Source organism: Channa argus, chromosome 20, assembly GCF_033026475.1.
Source record: "Channa argus isolate prfri chromosome 20, Channa argus male v1.0, whole genome shotgun sequence".
In the NCBI taxonomy this organism is placed as follows: Eukaryota; Metazoa; Chordata; class Actinopteri; order Anabantiformes; family Channidae; genus Channa; species Channa argus.
The window spans coordinates 540,797-564,238 of NC_090216.1; the positions used below are offsets into that span (position 1 = coordinate 540,797).

Sequence of the window (23,442 nt, forward strand, 5' to 3'; positions counted from 1 at the left end):
AGAGTACACACTCAATGTTCTAGTAGAAGGGCAAATATTTGCCTAAAAAGTACTACATGTTAAAGTAGCACTTCAAATACTATAATCGAGTTGAAGCACTGAGCCAATGCTCTAAAATGTCTTTAAACACAAAAGTAGTAGTACTGCAGTAAGAAAGTGATTTCTTGGAACTTCAATGCAACTGAGTAACTCATAAAAGAAGGAAAGTTAATAAAGAAAACGTTTTTAGATTTTCACCTGGACTTAATTTGACCTTTCTCAGACCTGCTCTTGGTCTAGATCTGGTTCTTGATTTGATTGTGGACTGGAGCCATTGTCAATGCAGTGTTTACCTTGTAGTTCAGTTCCTGTTCAAACTGATCCTCAAACCTGCGGACCCTCTTCTTCAGAGCCTGAATCTGTCTAGTGAGGAACGGGATGTAGGAGAGGCAGTCATCTTCTGATCCTTCCATCCTGCCCCCTCGACAGTGAGACCTGGATAAAGACACAGATAAAAGGTGTAAAAATTCATTGCAGTGCACTTTCAGCCAAAGAGAAAATACTGTCTCTGTTCTTTTCCTCTGACATTTCAAAAATGATCGTGACCAGGGGATAACTGAGTCCAAAAGTTGCTGAGGGGAAGGCCCTGGCTGTTGTTTGTGCTTATGCACCAACCAGCAGTTTAGAATATCTGGCTTTCTTGGTGACCTTGGTGAGGTCCTTGAGAGAGTACCACCTGAGGATTCCACAGTTCTACTGGGGGACTTTAATGCCCACAAGGGGGAAACCTGGAGAGGATTGATTGGAAAGAACACCCTTACTGATCTTAACCCGAATGGTTCTAATGGTGTTTGACTTCTGTGCTATTCGTGGTTTAATGTACGTACATAACGTACACCATGTTTGAGCAAAGAGTTGTTGTTCCGTGTACCTGGTAACAGAACACCTTAGACCTCAGGGCAAAGCTTGACTTTGTGGTCGTATTATCAAATATGAGGCCTTAAGTCTTGTACACTTGGGTAAAGCGAGGAGCAGAGTTGTCAACTGATCACTGTTTAAAGCCTCCTTTGTAGAAGCGGTCCCTCTGAGTTGTGGCCATAAGGTAGTTATGCCTGTCGTGTTGGCAACCTGAAGAGTCGCTGGTGGACACTGACGGGTAAAGGAGGAGGCTGAAGAAAGGGTGTTTCTAGGCCTAAAGGGCTGCAGCTCAGGTAGTTGCAAACATAAAAACTCGGGTGTGGGAGAAGTTTGGATAGGCTATCGAGAAGGACTTTCAGTTAGCCTTGGATTGCAAGTTGTAAAAAGTGAAACATAATCCCAGTTAGTGTTTGCCTCAGTCAGCGTTACCCTTTGTCACTGATCCTGTTTGTGAATTTTATGGACAGGATTTCTAGGAGCCACCGGGCAGAGAAGAGTATCCTGTCTGGGGACCTTAGAATATCGTCTCTGCTTTTTGCAGATCACATGGTTCACTTGGCTTCATCAGACCATGACCTTCAGCATGCAGTGGGATGCAGGTCAGAGGTCATGGTTCTCTCCCAGAATACGGTGTATTTCCTCCTTCAGGTTAGAAATGAGTCACTACCCCAAGCGAAAGCAGTTTAAGTTGGGGTAAAATGGATCATGAGATTGACAGGCAAATTGGTGCAGCATCAGCAGTAATGTGAATATTTTATTAAACTGTTATTAACCTGCAAGGCAAAGCTCTCAATTTAGCAATCAATCTATGTTCGAACCCTCACCTATGGTCATAGATGGTCATAGAGCCCATGGTGGCTGGGCTCTACACATCTGGGCTCTGACTTCTGACAATCGAAAGGAGCTCAGAGTACAGTCACTGCTCCTTCGTGTTAAAAAGGTGTCAGTTGAGGTGGTTTGGGGATTTAATAAGAATGCATCCTAGAATACCTCCCACTGTACGTGAACTGTAGAATTACTCTTTTATTAGATAAGTTGAGAAACATGGAATTCAACTAATGTTTAGTGTTCGTCATACAGCGATCTCTGGAGGGGATAATTGTTGGATCACCAGATATGAATACGATCGCCTCTAGATGTTTTGAGAGATCTACAACCATAGTAAAACTTCAGTTGGGGTGGAATTTCGGAGTCGGAATATGAAATTTGATATAAATGAAAGAATAATATACACAAATTAAAATAAATGAAAAATCACCTGATAACTATAATTTTGGTTGATTAAGTTATCTTCTTTGGACACCCCGTCCAAGCTCAGCAATTAGACACTACATTTTCTATGTTGAAGAAATCACATAAGTTTGAGGTTGAATTATCTCCCCAGGTGTTTAAAAATGTCTCTCCTTCAGTCAGACAACATTTTTTTACATTGGTGACAGGTAGACAGGTGAGACTTACAGTATGTACTGCTGACTGCAGGGTGGTGATGGTGCAGTGTCGGGGTCTGAGTTAAACCTCAGGCTGTGGCTGAGACATCGGGGGGAGGGGAGGGGGCTGGGCCCGCCCGACAGCAGCTGGAGGAGAGCTCCACCTCCTCCTTCTCCTACTCCCCCGCCTTCCCCTCCTGGGCTGCTCCTCTGCTGGGAGTACGGGGAATGGTGAGGGCTAGAGGGCAGGCCTCCATCAGGAGTGAGGGGGTGCTGGCTGGGGCGGATGGAGGCTAATGGCTGGTGTCTGGGGGACTGTGGGCTTTTGGGCAGGACCATCAGCAGCTCTGAAAAAACAAAGCATAGTCCCGTTAAAGGCTGGATAAATATTAATTTCTTCACAATAAAATGCAGCACCAAAAAGCTGCAGGTGTGTATATTTAAGAACATTAATCTAAATTACAAAAATCATCTGACTTTCTGAGCAATAGAGTCCAGACACAGAATGCTGTGCACACAATGACTTGGATTGGAACTTTACAAAAAACAAAATAATGATATTGAACTACCAGAGCCAAATAGAATGCATCTGCAACCACATAAAGGACTACTAGAACCTTCTTCAAGATCAGTAGAACCATCTGAAAGACCACTAGTCCTCCTCAGTGTCCATTACAACCTCCCGAGTGACCTCTAGCATCACCTTTTCACCTTTAAAATGCTTTTACTGTCCACACTAGAAGAAGCTCTAAGAAAGCTTTCAAACCTCTTCAGGTCTAAGCAGTAGTACCTGAAGGATGTTAAAAATAATTACCAGAACTAACAAAAGCTCTTCAGAAACCTCTGATCCTTCATAACCACTCACACTAAGAAGCTGATTTGATGCTTTGCTCTTAAAAAATGTATCTATTGAATACTTTTATTTCAATTGAATTTTATAGTGCAAATTCAGAATATATATATATATACATATACATATACATATATATATATATATACATATATATATATATATATATATATATATATATATATATATATATATATATATATATATATATATATATATATATATATATATATATATATACACATACACACACACATATACACACACACACGTATGTGTAAAGGCAGATTTGGATGCAGTGGAGTCCCACAGTCAGTCTCACGTGCTGCAGGCTTTTACTTTAGCTGTTCTATAAATAGCAGCTCAGGGAAACAACTAGGTGGCCTGCTGAGAATAATAAGCAGACTCCCCACAAAGAGCGGTGGTTCAGAAAACAACACACTGGTGAATAAATGAAGCCACTGTACCATATGAGCTACAGTCATATTTACTCTGCATGTTAGTGAGAACAACAACATGAGAACAGTGAAATCTGTGTGCCTGGATATATTGTAAGCAGGTAGACGAGGTCAGGCAGACAGACAGAAACAGGCAGACAGCTGTGGATGGACAGGCAGGTAGCTGTAGGCAGACACACAGACAGGCAGGCAGACAGACAAACAGGTGTGCATACCTGGCGGACTGTTCTCATCATTGGGGACACTGTGGCAGAGCGCCAGCGTCTTTCCCTCCTTCCCTCCTCTAAGCTCAGATGGTCCACAGGGACTCTTCTGGTCCTTGCTGCCCAAGGCAGGGGGGCTCTCCTCTGGTGATGGACCCAGTGAGGAGCCCCCGTCCACCTCCAGTGTCTGGAGCTTCAGCAGGGAACTGTGCAGGCAGAAGCAGAACATGCCAGATACACTGATCCAGAGATTATCTTCGTCCCAGGAGGAGGCTGTATGTATTAAGGGAAACTGTCCAATTACTGGGATATAGAGGGCAGTGAGGTAAAGATATTAGCCAGGTCCCAGCCTCTGCAACACCACATGTGGAGGCGTGGCAGTTTTATTTCAGGTTGTTCAGGAAATCTTCTGTGTCACAATCCAAATATTGACTCCGTCAGCCACTAATGAACAGATCAGGTACCGTCCAGTGAAGCCATGTTGTCTCCCTCTTGTTCAGATATTCCAGAGATTAGTCTGTTACGCTCTCCTTGCAAGTACACAATCAGAACCTGTGTTATGTTGTCAGCGAGCAAATCTTCAGGAATTAGCCTGCTCCGTTGAGACTGGGCTCAGCAGTGAAGGAGGAGCTGAATCATTTTGAATAGTCATCCTCTTGTTCTGCACGTTCACTGATGATGATGATGCTGGTATCCTCACTCCCCCCCAGTCACTCTTTCCTATTGGCTCTCCACCTTTCTTGCACTCCCTCCCCCGCTGGATTACTCATCCTCTTGCTCACGAAGAGAGAAGGGATGGTGAAGCTTTAGTGAGAGGAGGGGAGGTGGTGCTGCTTCCCAATCTCTCCCTCTTTGAGATGTGTGGGAGACAGTGAAAGACGTGGGATACGTTGGGACCTCTCTCTCTCTCTCTCTCTCTGATCGTGAGGTTTTTCCCCGCATCAGTGGGGGATGGGCTTGTTGCTGACGTCGCTCTGCGTGTGCTTTTATGTTTCATTCATAAAAAAGTGAGGAGGAGGAGAAGGAGGAGAACTAGGTGGAGCTCTGTGTCTCCTCACACATCAACATCCAATGTCTCCTTTAAGCAGCTTCCTCTCCTGTTACAGAGGAAAAAATACATTTATCACATTACAGTTTAAACTGAACTACACTTTTAAACAAACTTATTGACTCAACATTTGGATGTTATTTTTTGAGTTACATACAAATGTCTGCGCAAATGTGCACAACCCCACTGCAGTCAGGACAAACGGGTTGAGAGACCTGAGGTTACGGTGGAATGTTACAAATGGGGCGGGAGAATGCGAAGGTCTAGGGATGAAGATGTTGTCTTTGGTGCAGTTCTGGTTGAGAATGAAGCCCAGGTTGTTGCCAGCTTTGTAAGTCAGAGGAATGGACACCAGTCTCAGGTCAAATGTGTTTAGAAGAGCAAACACGTCAGCTGCCTGAGGTTTGTCCAGGTGGATGTTCAGGTCACCCAAGAAGATGAGAGAAGTGCCATCTTCAGGGAAGTGGGACATCCACATAGAACAGAAATCAGCTTTCTCAACATGTGAAGCTCTGCGATGAGCTTCACATGTTGAGAAAAATGATTTCTCTGCCATGTTTAGGTTTCTAAGCAGGTTTCTAACCAGCTTTTTACATCATGTGCAGGAAAAAAGTCTGCAGACAGGGAACGTAGTGGAGTGTATTTTACCACCTACTCAAGTCAAACAGAACAGAGTCTCCGGGTGATGAAAAAATAGTCAAGAGCTTAAAGAGGCATCTGTCCGTGATGCACGACATGGATATGAAGCCACAAATGGTTGGATATGAAATGATTAGTATCATACAGCCGTGTATAAAAAGTAACAAAAAAAAGCATCTGCTGCAACTGTTACATTAAAATCTGTGACTCATGCTTCTAAAATAAATAAAGGAGAAATCAGATTACTGATTTGCCGCATGTACAGAGCTCTGGCATCCCTTAGAGAGCTGGACTAACAGGAGGAATGTCTACAGGAAGTAAAGCTCATTTAAGTGTTCACATAATCACCTGACAGACATGAAAAATTGTAGCCAATGCTCAGACACTGAGGATAAGGAACTGTACTATTTAAAAAGAAATGGTTTAGCCACGGAGGAGTGCATGAGAACGTGAAGACAAATGTCCTTAGATGCATTGGTTACACTACAATATTGAATATAATATATGATATGCATTTTGTTGTTGGGTATTAGCAAGATATAAAACAGTATAAGCTTTTATGTTGTTTAGTGTTCCAAACAAAACCCCACCAAACCTTTCATAGATTCTTCTCCAATTAGAATAATGGCTTTAGTTCACGTGGAGAAGATTTCAGTGACACTGATGAATTGTCAAAGATTTTGATTACACAGTATTTTATTATCTTCCAGTTTCTTGCAGCTTTTTGTATCAGCAAATATTAACCTAGTGAATAAATATTAACCATTGTGAAATACTTCATTTAATGTTGCTGGGAAAAAAACAATGCACTAAACCCAAAAACTTGAGCAGGACAGAGCGATAAATCAAAATGACTCACTGCATTTTTTCACTGGGAATTTCAGTTGGCTCGTGATTTTTTTCATGTTTTCAGAGGAGATTTACCGCATCAGCATCAGGAGAAATTTTGCTTTGCTCTACCGTTGTGCAAAGGGGAGAATTCTTTCAGGAGGTGCTAGGCCCCATTTCACCTTTAATGGCCAAGAAGCACCGCAGGAAAGAAATGGTAAATACAAAACACAAACCTGCTCTTCAGGAGAAAAGGGATGACCTCGTGTTAAATAAGGCATGTATAAGTGAGAACAACCACGTCCAGAATCTTACAAAAGAAATCACCTATGAAACCGCCAAGTAGAAATTGTCCTGGAGTCCGGCAGCCAACAATGACCTCTCAGGCACAGGAACAAACTAACGCTACACCTGCACTGTAACACAGGCAGCTGAGGACACCTCACCAAAGCCTTGCATCCCTGCTAGTCAAGGCAGCATAATAAATTATGTCGATACCATTAGTTTAATCCCATGTCGTCATCAGTCCGTGACACTCCGGAGTCCTCCTAGGTCAAGGCTAACGCTAGCTAGCATTAGCCGTTAGCATGTGATAAACTCACAAAAAGACAACTTAGATAAGGTTTCAATTACCTTTTTAATTATCGCGTTACTTAACATTAAAATAAATCCCATTTACCTGTTAACACTTTCCATCTTCTAGGGTTTAAATGACCACAACTGACTTTTTCTTGTCAACGGACATGACTCAGCTAATGTTACGTTGACCGCAAACGCGCTCGTACGTTTGGTTACCATAGCAACCTTCGTGACGCATGACGTTCCCACCCCCAAAAACCTGTTAGCGGTCTCATTAGCTGTGAAATAAATAAATTACACTAAACCAAATTATATAATTATCTCATTCATATCACAGTGTGTACAGAATCCTGCAGGTAAAGTGTGGAGTCAACTGAAACTGCCAAGGACACATGCAGCTGCTGCACGTTTTCATGTGACTATTTCCACTGTTCAAATAACCACCAGGCTCTATATAAAATATTAGAAATAATTGAATGAAAGTGAATTTCCGTTTTTGATGAATAAAATATCTATCTATCTATCTATCTATCTATCTATCTATCTATCTATCTATCTATATGACACGCATTTTAACAGAATTTACTACATTTACCCATTTTAAGTTTCTGCTTAACAGCTGGGGGCTTTGGAACCAAAGCTGAACAGAAAATATGAAAAACTTCAAGTGGCAGTTAATGTAAACCGAATGTCAATATAAAATCCTTAGAGAATGATGTCATATATGATATTAGTAAAATGGTAGTTTGAAAATCAAAACAATTTTAAATGGACAGATTTTAAAGTAAAACTCATCTGATGATACAACTGCACGGTTTACTCACACAAACAAAAGTTGATAATAATTAACGTAGTTTATTAGATTGCATTCACTGCACTGATAGTTTGGTGAAAAGCTCGCCCCATTCCGTGCAGAAATAGTGAATTCAGTAACTTTTTATGTCTTTATGTAAAGGAGACAGGTAGGAGGGTACTCAATGTGTCATCTGGAAAGAGGAAAGTGAACAAGGAGACTTGGTGATGGAACAACAGTTTAGAAGTGTATACAGAGAAAGAGGTTAGGTAAGAAGAAGTGGGACACTGAGAGGACTGAAGAGAGTAGACAGGAGTTCAGGCTACAGGCAAGTATGCGCTGTTGGCTGATGTTGGGTGAAGAAAGTCGATGGTTTCAGCCTAAGATGACCACCCTTGTAATTGACTGTCAATAAGTATTTGTTTGATATTTTAAGAGGACTTTACCGTATGTATGTAATGTTTACATAATTATCCTTTCTTAAATGTGCATGGGTTAGAGCATGGAATATTAAAATACAGGAAAGCAGAAAATGTATAAGGGATAAAAATATCATTAGGTCCACCGTGACCCACTACAACATTAAAACACCTTCAACGTGTTAGAAATAATGAGCCAGTAATTCCTTATCACAGGGAACCATTCTGCATCACATGTTGTTCCACATTTAACATCTCAAGTACATAATGCTTATGATACTTACTCGTACTTGTAGTCTTGACACAAATACTTTCTCCACCTCTGTCTATAGCAAAGTAGTGGAAAAAACAGGACATTCAATTAAAGTTTTATCTCAGTTTTATATGTTACACTATAAATACTTCTGTACTTGAATCAGACCTACTCTTGTAATGGGTAAATCAATCAAAAAAATCTAATAACTCAGAAGAACTGAACATTTTTCATTTGTGTGGCATCATATTTAAAGTAAAATAGTCAACAATATTTGAAAATGCATAACTGTGCGTAACATAACAATGAAATCTCAATGCAAAGCTTTTAATATAGTTCCATTAACTTGGCATAATTATAGTGAATGTCAATTCTTTTTATTTTTAGTTAACAACCTCATAATAATTTTCATGTAACTCTTTTGAGTACAATATCTTTACCTGTTAGTCGTTGTACATTGATGTGTGTAGAATAAGGAGCAAAGCTCTTTTTTTCATAGCTTTGATCTATTTATTTTAAACAGATTAAACGGCTTTGGCAAAATAGTTTTAGTTTCATTTTTAACAGTCATGCCCATAAAGCTCTGTGAACTGAAACAGAAGAGAATAGTCAAAGTTTCTTCAGCTACCATGGCGGCCACTCCAGTAAACAATAACAATAATAATAATAAGGAAACGGCTGAAACATCATAATGCATTATACTCCCACATATACATATAAATCAGTATCACATCATCACACAAATTCATGAGCACAAAATATTTTTGAGCTGATATGAGTATTTCTCCTTCTGGTCCAAACACATCTTTATAAAGGACTTTATGAACTGCAATTTAGATTTTCACTGTCAGAGCTGAATGTCTCTTCCTGCCTGTCTCAACTCAACCAGGCAGATTGGATTGAGTTTATATTGAAGAAGCCCAGCACTGCCGGGTTTTTTTTTTTACTGCTATCTGCTGGTGAAAACCGAACATGCTGTTACTGATAAATTCATGCAGCACTCACAGATGTCACATCGCTGATCATTGTACAAAAAGATCACCGCAAAGTCAGACAAATACAAAGGCTTTGTACCAAAGTGAGACGACAACCAGCAGCTTTTACAAAAGGCCACGAAACGGCTCATCAATACAAATGAAGAAACAGATTTTTAAACTAGTTTGTGAAAGCAGCAATACAAATCCGACTGCATGTCTACATAACCTCAACGCTTCTAAACGTTCGATTCCTCATGTAGCTCGCTGTAAGCATGAGAAACCAACGATAACCTTTGGAGTATCTGGTTCTCCTGTATGGGCTTTTAAAATTGTTCAGAATGTTCTGTGTGTATGTTGCAATTGATTTCAAGGGTACAGACGAGGATTTTCTGTACTTTTGTTCTTGTAAAAGATCTGATAAATACTCAAATCAACAAAAACTGTGTGTACTAACCATAACATGATCCACACCCTGATTTATTTGGGATCTGTAACAAGGTGATGCTGTTGTTCTTCGTCCTGCCCCTGACTCTTTTGTTGTCACCAACGAGTCCAACACCAGTCACTGTAACTTCTGGAACTGGGTCACTGATAGGTGAGTACATCATGAGCCTAAGAAATCTCAGTACTCCTTAAACAAAAAGTTTCTCATGCAACAATCCTGAAACCTGCATTGAAAGGACTTTAATTAAGTACCAGATGTGTGTATGTGTGTGTATGTGTGTGTGTGTGTGTGTGTGTGTGTGTGTGTGTGTACAAAATATCAGTTCTCATGCTTCTACTAAAAGATTCACAACATGAAGAACGAAACAGCTCTTGTCCTCATTTGGAGCAGAACTAACTTTTTTGTCTTTGGATAAGAAATTTCATGGAGCTCCGGGACATGCGATGAGAAGCAAAGGCATCAGGGTGATCTCGAGTTTGTTGCTTCAGTCTGGAGTTAATTTCTCAGAGAGGTTCAGGCCAAAACATGGTTTTGCATTGGGGGGATCTGTTGGTGTAAGAGAATCTGGAGACTTCCAGAACTCCATCTACAAAACATTAACTCCAGATGTCACAACACAGGCAGTAGAAGTAGTAAAACCATCTCCCTCCAAGGGGGAATAAGGTCAAGTGTCAGCCAGAGATCAAGGACACTTGACAGGAGCAGAGGCTTTCGATATGCTGCAGGAACAGGGTCATGGTGTCTGTGATGTCCTTACATTCAAAAGCTGATAAAACAGGTACCACCACAACCACACCTACTCTGCTGACCAGCTGCCAGTCCTCTGCTCTCCTCTCTGTTGAGATTTGCACCATGTTAGCAACAAAAACATGAAAATTTTATGTATAAAAACTACATTTTGAAACAGGATAAAGTAGAAATGCAGGAGGATCCTGTGTAGCATTTGGGTTCCCAGCCCAGTTTCCTTCTCTGCAAACTTTATGACAATTCAGGCTTGTCCATTGCTCTGGTAAGGACTTGGTAAACTTTCACCTCCACATATACTGGCTTCAGCTTAAGGTAGAAACAGCAGATTGGTGCTTGACATCACCGACTAACAACAAACCTCCCGCTAAGTCCTGCAGGATGATACGATTGTGTTTCATAGTTCGGATAGTCTGAAGGTGATGGATGTCCCCGATAGGCTGTAGTGATCATGCTGGTACCCTTTGATTCAGAAAGACTTTTGGCACTGATGTCCTGCTCTGCAGTTTTATACTATAAATATGAGGACCAACAGCTATAGGTTGAGGATTGCCAAAGTTCTGCAGCAAACTAGCAAAAATTAAAAACAGGCTTTTTCTACACTACTGCCACTTTTTTGTGGAAGGAGCAAGAGTTCGTGGAGGTCTTTAAAATGTAGAGGAGCTAGGATGACACTTCCAAATTGTTTTGATAAGTCCTTATACTGGGTGACTTGTGGACCACATGTCCCTAGTCTTGGGTACAGGGACAAACTGTTAATATAAACAGGAAGTTTGTTTAATTCTTCAACTGCTTCATCATCAAGATGTTATGGAAGTTCCTTCAGTTACAGTAGAGGGCACACACTAGACCACTTTGACCAGTGAGAGGCTGACAGTCCTTTTCCACCAACCCCACATGAAACGTGTGAAACAGTTCATGTTAGATCAGCCTGATGAAACAACCTCTTCTTCCCAGAGATGGATCTTGGTTCTCATTGTAGAGTGAAGGGCTGTGTGTTTGTATGTGAGGTGGAGGTCGGGGCTTAAAAGTCGTAGTCCCATCCAGAGTTGTCGTCTGGTGGCGGCTCATCTGTGTCCTCAGGGAAACTGTCGAAGTTACCGGTGTCAGTTGGAGAGGAAACCTGCACAAAAGCAAAAATCAATCCTTCAACAACTGAGGCAAGTTCAGATCACTAGCACTAGTTAATGTCTGGAGATGTCAGATGATCTTGGCAGCGTTATTAGCAATGTCTGATATGGATTCTGAACCATTTCGAGGTATTTCATTCCTGTTAGATGTAGCTGTAGGGACATGACAGGAGAGGAAAAATGCCTCCAACACGATGAACTGTATTTATGACCATTAAAGACATTTATTTATATCAATGATGTAAATTGAGTTCTGTATTCTGTATGAAGACAAATGTCTTCTTCTACTCACATCAGGTATGATGGGCGGTGTCAGAGTTCCTTTCCTCAGACCCTCCCAGTTAAAACCTTCGAACCACCTGAACACAGAGAGAAGTTGTTTAGTCTTATCTTGTCCTGGGATGAACAAACTAAGGGACTTTAAGGTCAAAATTATGCAGACAGCTCTGTTCACAGCTCACTCACTTGTGCTTCTGAATGTCTTTGACTCCATTTTTCAAGTTTCCAAGTCTCTCTGAGGGATTATCTCTGTCAACACAAACAGGTTTATTTTGGAGATAAAATAAAGAATTTTGACTCTCGTCAACCAGATATCCAGCGCCCCCTACCTGCAGAGCTTTTTAATGAGGTTGGCTGCGTTCTTTGTGATCTTCTTAGGGAACTCGATCATGTCGATGCCTCTTAATATGATGTTGTAGGTTTTCATTGGATCTGGACCTGAGAATGGAGGACTGCAGACAAAGAGTGACACTGTAGGACACTGAGCATTGGCAGCATGACTGCATGACTCTGCTGAACTCTACTGCTTCTCCTCGGTATGTCCTCACCTGCCAGTCAGCAGCTCGTACATCAGGATGCCCAGAGACCAGTAGTCTGCAGAGACGTCGTGACCCTTGTTTAGGATAATCTCAGGAGCAACGTACTCTGGTGTCCCACAGAACGTCCATGTTTTCTTACAGAAACCAATTTTTTTTGCAAAACCAAAGTCAACCTAGGAAAGAGGAGATACGGTAGCTCATCTGATCACATTGATTTCTAAACTGACAAATAAATCTGACTGAAAATGGTGGAAGCATTGAGCAATGATTGTGTCTACCAGCTTAGCGTATCCTCGGCTGTCCAGTATGAGATTTTCAGGTTTCAGGTCTCTGTATATGATGCCTTTGGCGTGCAGGTAGGCGAAGGCTTCGACCACACAGGCTGTGTAGAATCTTGTGGTGGAATCTTCAAACGAGCCCCTGAAACACAGAGTTTAAAAGCAGGCGCTGTCAGGCATCTCCCTTTCACTTTCTGTTCAGCAGTTAACCTGTTGCACATTTTTACCTGTTCATTTCAGGTAAAACACAGAGTGACAGAAAACGATGCTTCTCATAGATTTCACAGGTGCAACTAACTTTTTTAATTAGTATTAATATTTTTTTATTAATACTTTATGTACTGAGGAAATAGATATAATTTAGTTGATTTTTGTCAATCTAAAACCCAATGTGGTGTCTTAAAGCGTCTTGTTTTGTATAATGAACTGCCTCATTTCTATTTCTGAAGGATTTGATTGAGAACCTCTGACTCCTCTAATCACAGTCAGCTCAGCTTCTACGTCTACACCTCAAAGACGTGGCTTTTCCTGGTAGTTCTGGCTTCAAACTAGAGACGGATACTGTATTTATAATACAAAAACCTGTGAATATGGGTAGAGGGTCGGTTCACTGTGTGAAGTTTGTACCTGTCTCTCAGGATGGTCCACAGTTCACCTCCCAGACAGGCCTCCATCAGCATGTACAGGTATTTACTGTCTTTAAACGTTCGGTACAGCCTGAAAACAAATAACACAGCTTCATCAAAACCTGAGACATGTAAACTGAAAGCAAAATATAGCATCCACCACTCTGTCTGAGAAAGTTCACTTTTTTGCATTCATTTGTAACTTTTTTTATGAATATTTTCACCAGTGTGTTGCTGTGTGATGACAATGTGTTACCCTGTGTGGTAAACATCTCAACAAAGAAATGAAAAAAATATATGTTTTACTTTTTTTAATTTTGCATTTTTGTTTTTACAATTTTTTCTGGTGGTTTTATTTTGAAAGCACACACTTAACATAAATGACATTTCAGTGAAGCTTTACTTACAAAAGGAATAACTAACAACAAAAAAGATTTTTCAGTTAGACTTTTAATTTAATTTACCTTTCTGACAGACTTTCCTGGTTTCTATCACAAGTTTTTAAAATTTCCTTTGTCGTGTGTTCAGGTTTAGGTTTGACTGGTTTAGGTTTATCTTTGAAACTAGTCTTCTCACATATCATGCTTATATCCTTAAAAACAAAAGCTGTCGAAGAATCTCCTGGGCTGATTTTATTTTTTACTCTTCCGCTGACCTGACAATGAAGTCCGAGTGTGCCTCAGTCATGATGTGTTTCTCAGAGCGGATGTGTTCCTGTTGTCTTGTGTCGACGATGTGACGTTTCTTCAGGATCTTCATAGCAAACGTTTTTGCCTCCTCATTCTTCAGCTGCACCTGGAGAAAAACATTTATTAGCTTAAAAATAATTAGTATCTCCTTTTCCTTCATTATTCTGACCAAACTGCGGTTTGTTTTGACTCATTCATCATCCTATTGTCACAAGATCACTGAATGTGGATCAGTCCACTAATGAAAATAATCTCATCTAATGTTATTTCTCCTGTTTGAGTAAAAACTACAATGAGAAACCAGTAAATATTAAATATTAAATTAAATAAGACTATACATTAGTGAGATGATTAAATCAGTAGACACTGCTGAGTTGTGTCCAACTATGAGATTTAATGATTGTAAGAAAAATGTGGAATAACACTTTTTAATGCAGTCTCTAAATTAGCAGAAATGGAAATAATGCATATGAAGCAAATGTGGTTTTGAAATGAAAGCACGTTTGTTAAAAGTTGTGTCCAGTGGTTTTGAAGCTGAGAGTAAGTCAGAAATTGAATTAAAAAACAGAAGTTTGAGTCTGATCATGAAATTTCTTTAAATAATACACATACCAACTGACCAACTGATATTTACTTTGGTACATAAAAGCAGTTTCACAGTTTGTATTACTGTGGTTAATCCTCCCTGTCAGACAAGCAGTGTTCAAGTAGTAAACACTTGTTGGAAACACACACACACACATACACACACACACACACACACACACAGGGTGTTGTTCATGGAACATGACACAATCTTCTATTCCTGGACAAGTTCTTGGCGTTATGTTATATGAGCTTTTACTCTGACATGTCAGAGAGGCGACATGTCCCTCATGGATTGCTAATGAACACTTTGTGTGTGTTAGTGTGTTAGTGTGTGTGTGTGTGTGTGTGTGTGTGTGTGTGTGTGTGTGTGTGTGTGTGTGTGTGTGTGTGTGTGTGTGTATTAATGGAAAAACAGCAGCTGCAGCCTCTATAGTACATTCAGCTACAGTAAGTCCAGTGACTCAAAGCAAAGTTAAAGGAAAGATTACAGGTAGGCATAAACCTATACTGTAAGATCTGTCACTAGCTCACTGTTTTGAAAGTAGGTGTGAGGAAACAGTTTCTCATTAAAACTTTTTACCTGAGCTAACGAGTCAATTCAGGCCTAACGAGTAAAAGAAGTCATTCTAAAACCACACGAAAATGACTTTTCAGTGAAGCTTTTACTTTGAAAGCAAATAAATAAAAACAAAAATACTACTTTTTTTAAATTTAATTTTCTAAATTTAAATCTGGGGATGAACGAGGACACACAGATGTTTTTCCTCCCACTTTTTGTCAGAACAACATTAGGACTTTCACTGTGAAGTTTAGGTTTGACCATAGAGATTGTAGTCTTCTCACATATCACACTTATATCCTTTAAAAGTAAAACTTTTGAAGAATCTCATGGGCTGATTTTATTGTATTTAATCTTCCTAAGTCCGAGTGTGCCTTAGTCCAGTTGTATTGGAGTGTACCAATAAAATCCAAATCAGAAGCCTTTTGCTTAAATGTAACTTATCCAGCTGTGCATAAGTAAACCAAATGTGTGCTGGGACATAGTCTGAGGCATCACATGATGGAAAATATCTTAGTGGGTAATCAGAGAGGGTCAGACAGGCAGTCTGGGAGTTGCAGGTCAGTTTTTTCCTTTGAGCAGAGTTACACTGTGACTAACAAACTAAAAATATCCACACAGGAATGATGGGAGACCCAGAGTGGGGATTCCTTCCTGTTTTGGGCAAACTCTCTGCAGGGCTTCCCCTTCAACCTTTTGCACCCTCAGAACCCACCTCTTCCACCACAGAAAACCAAAACCCTGCTGCAATGCACCAATGCCACGTCCCACCTACCTCTGCCCTCCACCCATTTTAAAACTTGTGAGGTTTAAATATTATCAATTACATGAAAACAAGTCCAATCAATGTAGGATGTGAATGAGATGAGGTATTTATGAAACAAAACTGTCATTACTGTGCAGAAAATATTCTTTTCTGTGGGTCATTAATGTTTTACACAGAACCACACTAGAAACTTTTCAAACTAGAGCCCAGTTTTGCCACAGTCTGAATCACATGATGACTGGTTTTCAGTTACCAAAGCTAATACTTTACTGGAAGGTGCTGGAAAAACCCTGAGCAAACACACACACTTTAATTTGTGACCTTTACAAATGTGACAAATGTGAATTTGCCTCGAAACTGTTCTCCACTCATTCCAGGACTGTGTTGTATTACGATGGAAAAACACAACTTTGTGGTAAATTATTGACACCAGTCGATTTATTTATTTTCTGTGACCTGATGTGGTGCAGTGTGATTCAGTCCTACCAGCTCAACTCGTCCAAAGCCGCCAACTCCCAACGTGTCAATGATGTTGAAGTCGTTCAGCTTCAGACTGGAGAAGAAGGCATTTTCTGCTTCGTACCTGTAAGTAAATGAACACAACAGTGGCTTCACTGAAGGTGGTGAAGAATATTTGGACACGAGGACCCACTTCGTACACATATCTCACTTAATCACCACAGCAGGTGTAGGTAAAGCGTTCTAAAATCAACATCCTGTCCTACCTGCAGCATCTGACCACATGGAAGAATGGGAACTTCTTGGAGGTTTGGATGGAGAAGGAGGTGATGGGGAAGGAGGAGGATGAAGGAGCTGGGAGGCTGGTAAGCTGCTGTCTCTGCAGCCGCACTGGGGCAGGAAGCAGCTCCCTCATTTCAGAAACGTATTAAATTCACAAATTCAGAACCAAACTGATCCGAAAAACAACTTGTTTTGTTCTCAGTTGAGAAGCTTTGTTGGTCTCTAGTCCAACGAAGAGAAATGCTCTGATATGTTTAACCTCAGGAATGTAAAACATTTGGAAACTTTCTAAAATAAACTGGAATTCTTTGACGCCTTACATAATCAACACCACTTCCTCAGCTGTGTCCTCAAGAGAATGTTCGGCACAGTGTCTGTAAGAGAGCCGTCTTAAAGGAAGAGCTCCACGTCCACTTCACATGGTAAGGGTAAGGACGATGCAGGTTATCCAGGTACAAGGTTCTGGTCTCGTGGTCCCGGCGGTGCAGTGAAGCTGCCAGATCCCTCAGCTCCTTGTGCATTAAGGATGAGAACAAGGTTTTTCCTGAGTTGGAGCAGTACCCTGCCAGAATCAGAACAGATCTCTTCTGGATCACCACCAAGTAAGAAACGTTCAAGTTCTTTGCAGCCTCGATGGATCTTGGAATATGTTTGACCCTTTTAAACAGACCAAACCCCAGCTCGCGATCTAGACCCGAGCCTGGTGGACGCCTGAATAACTGAGCATGCTCAAAGTGAAACTATGACTGAGGAAAGCTTCTGATACATTTGCTTTTTACCAAACGGGGTCCACATCTGCTGGCGGTAAATCCTGCAGGGTGTAATGCCAACTGTAGGATCTAAGAGGATGACCCACGTGTAAGGACGCTGCTCTTGGTATTTTTAGCATGTGGAAACACTGCCCAGAGGTTCCTCCCAGTAAACACAGAGTTATTACACTGAGTGTATGACGGACAAGAGGCTGCAGGACAAACTGTCCCAACCCCAAAGACAGAGGACACCAGGGCTCCAACTTCACAGCTCAGTAATCTCAGTTGTCTAATATAATGTAGTTTATTTTCTAATTCTGTGTATAAAATCAATTGTAGAATTTTAAAATCCATACTTATTTTCCTCTTTAATTGTGTTTTGTATCTATTTAAAATGTAATAAGTTACTGTATTTAACTGCAGTAGTGTAAAGTTTTACAAGAAGGATTGATTTTAAAATATTTTAGCCCCTTAGGTTTGAAATCACCGTGAGGTGTGATGGGTTGGTGTTTTTGTCCTTATCTAAACATTTCCATAGACCTGACAGAGTGCAGGGTGTGATAATATAATTTATGGAAATTATAAATCTGTCTCTAACCAAACCAAACACAGTCATGACATCCAGCAAAAGGTATTTATGTGAGTATTAGTTCTAAGAAGGCCTCGTCTATTTCCTGGAATCAAATGCGGTGGAATCAGATTTCTGTACAAACAGTAGCTGCTATCGGTCATTCGGTCAGAACAAACAAGCACATGAATACTCTAAAAATAGTTAGTGTTAGTGAGAGAGAGATTAACAGTTAGAGTCCACTGCAGGTCATATCCTTGAACGAGACACTGAGTGTATATGTGAGTGTGTGTGTGTGTGTATATATATATATATATATATATATATATATATATATATATATATATATATATATGCATATAGAGGGTTTGCATATAGAAATGCAAACCCACAAACGCCCTGTTAAAACATCCATACATAGCTCATTACACAAGTCAAAGACAAGTCACACACAATTAGTTGCACAGGACTGGGCTGTTTTGAGGAATTGATATTTCTGTGACCTGCTATCGAGGTTGTTTCACGTTCATTGTACAAATATAACACAAATTAGAGTCATGACCATGATCAGGTAAATGTTAGACACACCTTTGCTTGAGTCTTATACATGCTGGTTGTCCCCCAGGACTCAGTACTTAGTCCTCGTCTCTTCTTTATCACTTCTGTCACCCGATTATATAGCTTTTCCTATCATTGGTATGCTGAAGACATACAGCTCTTCTTATACCTATAATTATTTAATTAAGATGGAAAGTCTAGTTTTACCATGCAGACCGTCCTCATGCAGACACTTTCAGATAATCCAAAATGAAGCAGCACTTCTAATTTTCCATCAACAATCTACAGACCCTCTATCCACATTATCGTTTTCTCTGCTGTGATCTCAACTTTGGCCTCTTGCAGTGTTACTATTGCCTCCATTTATGTTGGAGTTCAAGAAGAGAAATGCTGTTGTCGGTCAGAGATGAAAAGTCCTGAGTCTGCCTCTTTTGGAAAACCTTTTAAATCCTCCAGACAGACACAAACTATGCAAAGATTTATGGGAACAATGACATTGATGAAACTCTGGTTTCTTCCGTGGAGGGTCGGGTCAATCTCAACCCTATATCTCATATCTCAACCCTATCCCTGCACATTATACAGTCTCACTGCCAATATTCAAAAAATCTGTTTGAGACTTTTGCAATTTATTTTGCATAAACAAAACTTTTATTCTTCTTCCAAATTACTTCATGGACTCATAAGTCTAGTCTTATGCCTCAGCTGTTTACAAAGAAGGTGTAGCGTTCCGCAGGCTTTGTTGGCCTTAGTGTAATGAAGAGTCAATTAACTGGGACCTCGGTGTAAACAGGTCTGAGATCTTCAGAGTGAGCAGCTGGTTTTATTAACCAATCTTACATAAACAGCACTGAGGCTCCTGTTACTGCTGTAAACATCCACACACACATACTGTGAACCGGCTGCTACATGTTAAACACATCAGATGGAGGCCTGATTCTCAGAGACCCTGGTTTCACTTAATTTCTATGCAAACACTTTATCTTCAGGAATACACATAGCATTTAAATAAGACTACATTTTCATCATGCATGAATGTGTTGAGTTTGTTTGGGACTCATTGATATGTAGTTTTCCCTAAAATCAGTTAGAAAACACAAAACCTGTGGCACAATTCCCACCAGATATTTAGTTCACCCTGAAGTATGACAGTATTAAAGAAAAGCATGGTATCCCTTATGTTGGTAAAGCTGGAACTTAGCAATATTTGATATTTTTGGCTTCAAAGTGTCAAATGTGTACTCAGTTTTATCAATTAACTTTTTGTTACAACTCTGTTTTTTATCCTATGGTGATCGAGCTGTAAATGAAAACTTACCTACATTAACCTCTTACAAAAGACTTTTTGGTGAAACTGAAATCAAACTGCTGATGACATTAACTGAGTTTATGCTAAGTGCATGAATTCACATTTGAGTTAGATGTGAGCGTTAGGATTTTTGGGTCTCTAACGCATTTAATTACGTTTTTAACATGTATCAAACCTACTTGGCCTTGGCTTCAGCATCCTCGTAGCCTTTATTTGAAACATCGTCTAGCCCACCAATCAGGTGCTTGAATGAGCTGTAGGGGGAAAAGAGACAGCTGCCAATCAGTACAGAGATTACAACAGATTTACTGCATCCCCTTACAGTGAAATAGCCAATAAGGGGATGTAATAATAATAATAATAATAATAAGAAGAAGAAGAAGAAGAAGAAAAAGAAGAACAAGAAGAAGAAGAAGAAGAAGAAGAAAGGAAGAGAAGAGAAGAGAAGAGAAAAGAAGAGAAGAGAACTTTATCATCTAAAGTAACAAATATGTTCAAGTAGTGTATAAAAAAGAATTTAAAAAAAGAATCAAATTCTGAAAAATACATTTGTGCAAAGGATTGCATCCCCCTGATAAATGAATTAAAAATTAAATCTTCATTGATTTCTGGTGATGTACACAAGCTGAATATATTTTCACTCTTTTTTTAAATTTCAAAATGAGGGCATGGAAACTTTTACTGTATTTTCTGGTGTTTGCCAGCAGAATAAACTGATGTCTAATAAATTAAAAACTGTATTAACAATGTTTTTATTTTTGAGTTTTCACCAACAAAAATTTCATCTACAGTTTCTGACACAGCTCCACACAGAATATGTTATGTAATACAGCAGTACACACTAATGCTGAAGCTGCAGTACTGTAAGGTAATTCAACAGTTTGTTTAAGCAGGAGAGACACATGAGTTTACAGTATAATTATTTAAATAAATCTTATTGTTTCCTTACTCGTCAGTTCTATCAACAGTGTGTTGTACTAACTGATGAGAACCAGCAGAGAGCAGCAGCTTCAGAGCTTTGTGCTAAAAAGACTGGACAGAATCAGTGACATCTCCATCTTAAGTGTGGGTGTGTGTATATGTGTGTGTGTCTTACTCTCGGTCGATGACCAGGCAGGTGACAGCCTCTGCAGCTATGACATTGGCGGTTCTGACGTCCTCCCTGTGAACACACACACATACACACATATTTACACACATAACACCCTTCCACTTTAACACGAACTCTAATTCACACACACTGAGTGGAGCAGAGACAGTCACCAGGGATGGGACGCTTTCAACGTAAACCCGACTTACACAAAAGTCTTAATTTTCCCAAAATCTCCATCTTCCAAAACCAAAGTTAAATACTTTGTCAGTTTCCTCACCACACTGACCCATTATCAGTCCATCATGATGGTTCAGTAGGTGACATTCTAGCTACCAGCTGTCTGATAATGAGGTGAGATCTAGGGACAGCTGTAGAAAATATAACAGGGTGGATGGATGGACATCAGAACAGACTTGGAAGTGACCTGTATAATGTGACTGGAAATATTTGTACTTTTTAACTCAAATATTTCCCTAAACCCTAATGTATCTGTGGTTAAATTTAAGAAGGTTGTAGCTCCATGTTTATTACTGAGGATACCACAGAAGATGATAAGAACCTAGAAAAAAGAAAACAGATTTTTCATCAAACGGATACAGTGACACACTCTTCAGATCTATTACCTGCAACTGTGAAAACAGCGGGGACAAACCAGCAGAGACAAACTGTCTCCAGTGTGGCAGGAGCTCATTAGATGAGACAACAGCTCAGCATCTCTGACAGTCATTTACAGTAACAGGTGTCAAGCTGATAAAATCTCACACATGTTGATTTACAGTGAACAGGTTTTTATTGTGTTTGTGTGTATTTGTCTTCACTCAATACGCCAGGAAGAACTTCACACTGTCTCATAAATGGCAGTTGTCCCCAAAAGCTTTACATGGGGTGTTTCAGCTGTGGTGTGGTGTAATTATGGCCCCAGTGACAAAGACACTTTCACAGGCTACAAGAAGCTTGAGGTGCAGGCACAGTTTCATACGCACACGCACGCACGCACGCACGCACACACACACACACACACACACACACACACACACACACACACACACACACACACACACACACACACACACACACACACACACACACACACACACACACAGGTAAGGCTTTCATTAAACCATTTCTTATTCTAGGACACCAAATTAGAAGCTGGAGGGAGAGAAGTGATGCAAATGTGTTGTTGATGCAAGTGGAAAAAGAACAGGAAGTTCAAATGAAGGGATTTCATCTTCTCTGAGCCACATGCACACACACACACAAACACACCAGAGACATATTGACTAATTCAGTGTAAACTGAACTTCCCATGTTCATCAGTAAGCTCTACGTCCACGGCATAATAAATGTACTGAAATGCACTGTACAACCATTTATTATAGGTTTACAGTCTCGATAGAGACGTTGCTAATGGCGTAGATAACACACAGGTCTGACATTTATTCCCCAAATTGTTCAGCTGGTCCTCACACAGGTAAAAGTACATTAAAGCCCTGAAATAAGCTGTCCATCAAACCTGCAATAACCTGCTTGTTAACATCACTTCCTGTCAGACTCTGCTCTGCTGTTCACTGAGACGTGGTGTTACTACGAGCTACATGTGGATATGACCTTCGACCCTTATAAACACACAAACACACACACACACACACACACACACACAGAATACATGTTTTGTCACTCAAGGTCTGAATGAGGTTTTAGCAGATTTGGGTTTGGAAGTCAGTTGGAGGCTCTGGTTTAGTAGTTGGGGGTTCACTTGAATTTAAGGGTCTGGGTTGGAAAGTTCCGATTAGATTTTAAGGGATCTGGTGTCAGGCTTCTAAGTCCCATCAGGACGATCTTACCCCTGCAGTGCTTTCTCCCCAAACCAGTCTCCCCTGGCCAGCTCTCGCAGGTGTACAGAGTGTTGATTGGCCGAGTCCTCCTGGGTCACATTCACCTGACAGGAAGTGAGATTAGCAGTCATCAGAAGCTGATCAGGACAAGTCCGAAGATGGATAAGCTCATTGACAGGCAGGGATGGTGTGTTACCTTTCCCTTACTGATGATGAAGAAGGTGTCTCCTCTGGCTCCCTGTCTGATGATGTACTCTCCATCTTCATAATGAGTCTGAACAGACACACACACAACAGCATCAGATTGGAGGATTCAAACCCCAACTCCATCAGAGAAGAAGACTATGCCTGTTTGTGTTAACCTCAGTGTTGCAGCCTGATCATTTCACTTTACTTAAAGTCTCTGTTTAGTAAAGAGGCAGTTTTTCTTTTTCTTCTATCTTCACTTTTTTCATCTGCTGTTGCTGAAACTCAGTTTAACACCGACACACACACCTGCAGGAATCATTAGATCATAAGTGGTTTGGAGCCAACCATATTCCACTATTTTTAACAAGATAATCCAATATGTT

The 23,442-nt window shown here is 40.3% G+C and overlaps 1 protein-coding gene across 3 annotated transcripts in view; it reads right to left on the reverse strand.

Annotated features, from left to right (window-relative positions):
* Nucleotides 1-4,079: 4,079 nt before the first annotated feature.
* LOC137105450 (cGMP-dependent protein kinase 1-like) overlaps nucleotides 4,080-23,442 on the reverse strand; it is a 52,030-nt gene continuing 32,667 nt past the window's right edge. Inside the window, exons 6-20 of one of the 3 annotated variants that reach the window (XM_067487658.1) lie at nucleotides 23,067-23,144; nucleotides 22,880-22,974; nucleotides 21,036-21,101; nucleotides 20,119-20,193; nucleotides 16,501-16,597; nucleotides 14,068-14,207; nucleotides 13,414-13,503; nucleotides 12,787-12,928; nucleotides 12,518-12,681; nucleotides 12,299-12,421; nucleotides 12,156-12,218; nucleotides 11,983-12,049; nucleotides 8,835-11,683; nucleotides 8,426-8,467; nucleotides 4,080-4,932 (exon numbers count right to left, since the gene is read on the reverse strand). In XM_067487658.1, the coding sequence (XP_067343759.1) occupies nucleotides 11,585-11,683; nucleotides 11,983-12,049; nucleotides 12,156-12,218; nucleotides 12,299-12,421; nucleotides 12,518-12,681; nucleotides 12,787-12,928; nucleotides 13,414-13,503; nucleotides 14,068-14,207; nucleotides 16,501-16,597; nucleotides 20,119-20,193; nucleotides 21,036-21,101; nucleotides 22,880-22,974; nucleotides 23,067-23,144 (1,299 nt within the window). In that variant the 3' untranslated portion in view covers nucleotides 4,080-4,932; nucleotides 8,426-8,467; nucleotides 8,835-11,584. Of the gene's footprint in view, nucleotides 4,933-8,425; nucleotides 11,684-11,982; nucleotides 12,050-12,155; nucleotides 12,219-12,298; nucleotides 12,422-12,517; nucleotides 12,682-12,786; nucleotides 12,929-13,413; nucleotides 13,504-14,067; nucleotides 14,208-16,500; nucleotides 16,598-16,739; nucleotides 17,766-20,118; nucleotides 20,194-21,035; nucleotides 21,102-22,879; nucleotides 22,975-23,066; nucleotides 23,145-23,442 lie in introns of those variants that run through there. The other 2 variants (XM_067487657.1, XM_067487659.1) reach the window with 2 other exon arrangements.